The sequence below is a fragment of the Triticum dicoccoides genome, chromosome 7B (genome assembly GCF_002162155.2).
Source record: "Triticum dicoccoides isolate Atlit2015 ecotype Zavitan chromosome 7B, WEW_v2.0, whole genome shotgun sequence".
Taxonomy (NCBI): domain Eukaryota; kingdom Viridiplantae; phylum Streptophyta; class Magnoliopsida; order Poales; family Poaceae; genus Triticum; species Triticum dicoccoides.
In genome coordinates, this window is record NC_041393.1 from 748,062,573 (window position 1) to 748,069,148 (window position 6,576).

General features: G+C 48.7%; 1 protein-coding gene across 1 annotated transcript; it reads right to left on the reverse strand.

Moving 5' to 3' along the window:
* Positions 1-211: 211 nt before the first annotated feature.
* Positions 212-4,074, reverse strand: LOC119337363 (probable serine/threonine-protein kinase PIX13). Its single transcript, XM_037609481.1, has 6 exons — positions 3,716-4,074; positions 2,585-2,940; positions 1,728-1,863; positions 1,139-1,281; positions 930-1,053; positions 212-834 (listed from the first exon to the last, which is right to left on the reverse strand). Exons 1-6 carry the CDS (start codon positions 3,777-3,779, stop codon positions 419-421), a joined length of 1,239 nt encoding a protein of 412 aa, XP_037465378.1. The 5' UTR covers positions 3,780-4,074; the 3' UTR covers positions 212-418.
* Between the last annotated feature and the right edge of the window lie 2,502 nt (positions 4,075-6,576).

Consider the following 6,576-nt stretch of genomic DNA (forward strand, 5'->3'; position numbering starts at 1 on the left):
CCATAGCCTGACCGCAGGCTGACACAGTCTCTCTAGTACCGGTTCGTGGCATGAACCGGTACTAAAGGGTCGCCACGAACCGGTGCTATTGATCGCCGCCACGAACCGGCACTAATGTACACATTAGTGCCGGCTGAAATTCAAACCGGCACTATTGTGCTTTACATTTGACCCTTTTTCTACTAGTGCAACCAACCCATGGCATTTCAGTGGAAAAAATCATTGAATTCATGCATGCGAGTATGGCAACAGCTAAATAATATCTCCGTATATCGCTACGCTATTACAATGATCATCATGATCGGCGCAAACTTCGTCATGACAACGGGAAACAATGGTGTGGTGGTCTACCTTTACATTCTCCAAATTTATATCGGTTACATGGTTATACATATCCTACAGACACTCCTGATCATGATCATCTGCCCCTAGAGTTGGTCCTAGCGCCGTCGCTCCTCGGCGAGTTCCCCCGGCCACGCGGCATCGACGGGCTGTCTCGCCTGGCCTCCCTCGACTTGGACTTGCTCTTCATCGCCTCGATCTGCTCGAGCGCCTCGACGACCTCCTTCATGGACGGCCGGCTCTTGGGCTCGCCGGCCAGGCACTTGAGGGTGAGCTGAGCGGCGCGGAAGGCTCCCCTGGCATGGTACTGCCCCTCGAGCCGGCTGTCCATCAGCTGGGTCAGCCTCCTCCGGTCCGACAGGAGCGGCTTCGCCCAGTTCACCAGGTTGAGCTTCTCGCTGGGGCGGCTCGGGTCCAGCGCCCTCAGGCCACAGAGCATCTCGAGCAGCACGACGCCGAAGCCGTACACGTCACTCTTCACATACAGGTGGCCTAGCATGAAAGGTGTTCAGTGTTATGTAACCAGTGCTATGAACAGATGATGCACAGTGTTAATTTGTAATGTGACTATTAACTGACGAACATACCGGTAGAAACATACTCCGGAGCGGCATACCCATACGTGCCCATGACTCGTGTTGTCACATGAGACTCCCCATCATCTGGGCCATGCTTGGCCAATCCAAAATCTGAGAGCTTCGCGTTGAAGTGCTGAACATAACATAGTTGCAGGGTGTTAAGAGAATTATCCAAGATCAGAGACACTGTTATTAATCGCTCTTGGAATAATACATACTGAATCTAATAGGATGTTGGAAGCTTTGAAGTCCCGGTAGATAATCTGCCTTTCGGACGAATGAAGGAAGGCGAGGCCACGGGCTGCACCGATGAGAATCTTCAGCCTGAGGCTCCAAGGCAGTGGCTCATAGATGGCCCCTCCTGATAAAACATCAACGAATTAGTAGTTTAGTACCACAACTGAGCTAAATGGTAAGTTTGATCACAAATAATCTTTGACAGCTAAGCAAAAAAGCAGAGCAGAGGAAAAAATCCGAGTCCTACTTTTGACCCTCTATTTGCAAATTGACCTGGCAAGAATGATGGAAGGCAGCAGCAGCAGCAAGAATTTGGCTAGGTTCAGACAATTTAGTGGATGCTCGTGCCCTTGAAAAGTGCTAGTCGTTAGTTGTATAGCACTATGGACTATGGTGCTTGATATATAATATGCGACGAAAACGATGTTACAGTTTCACCAGCATCTGCAAGGCGTGCTGCTTTGCGGACCAAGTCGGCATAAAGAGGAAAAACAGTTTGACAAAAGGAGAACTTTGTTTCAGATATTTATCGCTTGAAAAAGGCCGTCTGCCCGCCGAAAGAAGACTCACTTCTGAAGAGGTGGTTCTCCAAGCTCCCCTTGGCCATGAACTCGTACACGAGTAGTAGCTCGTTGTCCTCCATGCAGTAGCCCAACAGTTTGACGAGGTTGGGGTGCGAAATCCTCCCGAGGAAATTCACTTCAGACTGCATCAAAAGGATATAGTAATTCCTTTTCAGAGAAATGCATAATGGAAATCTTGGAAATCTGGTACTGCTTCCAGAATTAGCAATAAATAGGTAACTAAATAAAATGAAAGCAACAGCCACAATACAAATTCCTAGTGTCTGCCAGTAAGCAGTACCAGTACTTGTCAAGAATAGCATAAATATGAAGTGGCCAAAACCAGTGAGAGCAGAGTACTGGAATATGCGCAAAAACACACAAGGATAATCTAAGAGGGTTTTAATGACTGGTGATAATTAGCCAATAATTAGTAATAGTACTTGACTGGTTTTATCACTACTTATAGCAATAAAAAATGAAACATGGAAATCCTATTTAGCCAATAATTAGTAATAGTACTTGCCAAGAAGGCCATACATATAATATTTTTCAATGACTGGTGAGATGATAGTATTGGAGTATACACAAAAAACAAGAAACCAGAGCACTGTGGCCAGGGAAAATAATGCAAAGGTTCAGCATTCTCCACTTGGCCAAAAGCGTGCAAATGTGGCAATTGCAACTTGAGCAAAACTACAAGGCAACACTATCACTAACTTTTAACGATTGTAGGAAAACTGAAATCTGCCTAAGAAGTAAGAACTGAAAGCACCATTATTTCTTTAAAAAAACGGGTCACTGAAATTCGTCGAAGTAGAAAAACAGATATAAAGGCAACCAATTCACCAGGATCACAATCACCTGCCATTGCTCCATCCCCTGCACGCTCTCGGGGTTGAGCTTCTTGACGGCGACGACCATGGCGGTGCTGCCCTTGGCGGGGTTCACGTCGATCCACCCCTTGTAGACCTTCCCGAAGCCGCCCTCGCCGAGCACCGTCTCGGGCTTGAAGTTCCTGCAGGCGCCCCTGAGCTCGGCGAAGGTGAAGATCCGGAGGTTCGGGGACTCGAGGATGTGGCCCCCCTCCTCCTCGTAGCAGTCGTCGGTGCTGCCCCCGCTGACCGTCGACGCCATGAAGGTGCTGGTGCTGACCGTCGACAGCTTCCCCGTTGTGGCGGTGGTGGAGGAGCTCGTGGTCCTCTTCGACGCAGACATCCCTAGACATGCATAACAATTAGCAAATGTGAGGTCGTAAGTTGACTGGAAACTAAATTGCAGTGCTTTTCCTTGTGCTCTGTAGATTTATCGATGCATTTGATGCTGCTAGTAAAAAGATTGAAGTAAACAAGTTCAGGAAACTGAATTGAGATCATTTGGACATACTAGTTTTAAGTGGTTGTTCATGAAAGAAGGGGAAAGAAATGAAGTGAAGCCATAGAGGACACAGCAGCTAAATCTGGCACACAGCTTGTGCAGAAAAATTGTGCACTTGGTGGTGGTTGGCACGCAGCAATCAACAGAATTGATTTCAAGTGCAGGGTTCAGTTCATTGCAGCCACAAGTTGACCCAGTTGGTGAAGGTATAGTATGCACCCCAATACAGTAGTGGCAGCATGGAGAGGGTAACTAGCACTAGCAGTAGTAGTACTACATGGCCAAATCAATGATGAACAGAGATGTATATTCTGTAGTCACATGAATGGAATATTGCAGTTGAAAGAAACCATCAAGAATGCACAAGGCCATCCCAAAACAAAAATTAATAATCTCCAACTGCATATTGGTCGGTCAAGGCTAGCATCAAGTTGGCCACAGAGATTGCTGTAAAAAGTAAAAAAAAAATTGAAAAAATTGACCACATGCTTGACTGGTTTTTGAAGATCTCAGGTAGTAGAGGCCTGAACAAGCCCAAAGACTAGGATAGAATATTCCTCTCACATGGAAGATAAAATGAATTGGGGAATGAATCGGCGGTTAGCATCCGAGCGGTACCTGCGGGATTGGCGCCCCAGCCCCACGGGATGAGGCCCTCCATGGCGCTGGCGCAGTTCCCCATCGCTCGCGGAGGGAGGGAGGGTCGCCTTGCGCGAAGGGGAAGCCGCCGGCGACCCTGCGGCAGGCAACCAACCGCGCCGAGCAGAGCGCGCCAAGAAGTTCCAATCCGGCCTGCCGGGGCAGAGCCAGCAAGCGCGATGAAGAAGAAGCCGACAAGGAGAAGGAAGGGGGAGCGAATCGGCGAGGAAGGGGGAAGGAAGCTGTGCTGGGACGACCCCGACGACGACGAGGAGGAAGAAGAACCACCGCCGGCCGAGCGAGGAGGGGGGAGGGAGTTGCTCCACTCGGTTTCTTGATTTCTTCTTCGACTCTCCCTTCACTTTCATTAGACGGGAAAAATATATACGCGCCCGCGACGACGAGTGGGGCACGCCCGCCCCCGCCGCTGCCGCGTGGGGCCCCGGGAGCTCCTGAGTCAACGGGGTCAACGGCCGGCTGTCTGTATGTAGAAAGTGCCGTACGGTTTGGCAACCACGTTTGAAAGTTTTGAAAATGAATCTGAAAAGGGAAAACAGGGGAGCATGTTATGAATATGGTGACGTTCCGTTGCCACGCGAAACCTCAAGTTGAAACACGTTGCGAGGTGCGAGCTATGGAGAAAAGCAAACTCAGCGATGAATAGGGACGTCGCTTTAGAGTCTGAACTTGCGGGGTCTGTCACTTGCTTTACAATGGAGTGAGCTATCTATTGACATTGAATCTGATTGCTTGGAGGCTACCAATCTTTTGAAGAATGGATAGATCTGCGAACAGTTTCATGGTTCATGAAATCAAAATACTCATGAATCAACGAAATTCTTGTATTACTCACATTTGTCGTAGTCAAAACAATCTAAGCCATTTGTTGGCATCTTTTGGTAGAACTACAGGTCGTACAATGGTGTGGCTTGGATCTGGACCTGATGAGGTCGTCAAACTCTGTAATTCTGCTGGTAGCTCGGCTACGTGAGTAATACAAGTAATTTCCCGCCAAAAAAAAAGAATAGGGACGCTGCTGTTCGACACTGTTCGATGTTGATTTCGTTGTTTTTATATCTCACGCTCTTGTAATGTGGTTATTCCTAGAAGGTGTTGCCATGAAAGAAGTCGACTTGGTCATCTTTTCATACCTTGTAGTGGCTCGGTTGCCTTTGTTTTGCACTCTACTAATAACAAGAATGTTAGGTGGATCATAATGATGCAGATGCCGGGGATTTCAACCTCCTTGTGGGGAAAATAGAAATGAGGGGTCCATCATCTTGGACCACCAAACCGAGTTGATGGTGCGCCCCGACGTTCCCTACTGGAGCTGGCCAAACCTTGTTCATCACGTACAGGGAGTTATCGGCACTTTGGCTCTACCGGGCCAACATACCAAAAACCGAAGTTGTTGCCGAAATCACAGGAGAATGCCGACCCAGAGACTCGAGCACTGCTATCAAATCAAACACCCTCCCCCATTGAAGATAAACAAGGGAGGCAAAACATCGAACTTTAATCATCACCCAAGCAGCCACCATCGTCCAGAACGATATTAGAACCACCAACTAGAGCGCCATCACTGCCACTCGAGGAAGCACACCGGTGCCCGGTGCACCCAAAGAAACTGATGGATCTAACCAGAACCAAACATCCATGTGCCCTCTGTCGAAGTGCATACTAGGCGGGTAGGACATTATTTCGACCTTTTAGGTTGTCGTCGTCGTCTCACCACCCCGACCACGACACAAACCTTAACAAAACCGGAATATGAATCCTTCCACCAGCGAGAATCGGGCTCCACCCTGCCTCCAAGGCCCATAGGACCACCGAAGGAGAGGCGGACCAATGGTGGCGCCGATGGAAGGAGCGGAAAGCCTAATAGCCTTGTAGACGGGGTTACGAGAGGTTTTATATGGAGTTGATTCAACAATATTTTTTTCATTTTTTTGCGGGAAACTTTTGTGTTCATCTTCAATCATGGCAGTACAAGCACTGAAGTGAGCCGAAGGCGCACCGCCGTCATCGCCCGTCCCTCGCCGGGGCCGGGCACAACTTGTTGTAGTAGACAGTTGGTAAGTCATCGTGCTAAGGCCCCATAGGACCAACGCACCAGAATAGCAACCGCCACCGATGAAGAGAAGTTTAGATCTGAAGGATCCAACATGCAGACGCAAGAACAAAGACGGACAAAGACCGAACCCGAGCAGATCCACCAAAGACATACCTCCGCACGCCCTCCGACGATGCTAGACGCACCATCGGGGCATGGGCCAGGCGGGAAGAACCTTATTGCATCTTCAAGGAGCCGCCACCGTCTCGTTTTCCTGAGCAGGACACAACCCCTAACAAAACTTGAAGAAGTACCTAAGAATGGAGCCCTCCCTCCAGCAACGACCGGGATCCACCACACACCCATAGACATAAGGCTATAGGAGACGTGGCAGATCGGTGGCGCGGCCAACGAGGGCCAAAAACCCTAGCCGCCTTTCCTAAGGAGGAGAGACGCATGGGTACGTATGATTTCGTCAGAAAAGGTTATCGGTTCAACGGTATTTTCTCGTAGACTAGACAACGAATAACTGCATTTCTATGCGGTCCACGACAGTTTGGTTGATTTGATTTGTGTTTTCTTCGCTGGTGGAGGCAGCATGGTTGAGTTCGGTCACAACTCGATTCTCGATTGCATCATTTACTGGTTAAGAAATTGGTAGGCATTTGCTCGGGAGTTATATCTGTTATCTTGTGAAGGAAGAATTAGTTCACTCCGGGCCTCTTCGCCGCTCAAGGATGCAAACAACCAAATTATTGAAGAACAAGCTATCCAAGACAATACATGC

Bases quoted from the DNA above. Each gene is read 5' to 3' on its own strand.
- LOC119337363 (XM_037609481.1), bottom strand. From the start codon at position 3,779: ATGGGGAACTGCGCCAGCGCCATGGAGGGCCTCATCCCGTGGGGCTGG. The intron at 1,864-2,584 runs GTGATTGTGATC...CTTTTGATGCAG, and splicing joins AGGGGATGGAGCAATGGCAG to TCTGAAGTGAATTTCCTCGG. The intron at 1,054-1,138 runs GTATGTATTATT...TGTTATGTTCAG, and splicing joins CCAACATCCTATTAGATTCA to CACTTCAACGCGAAGCTCTC.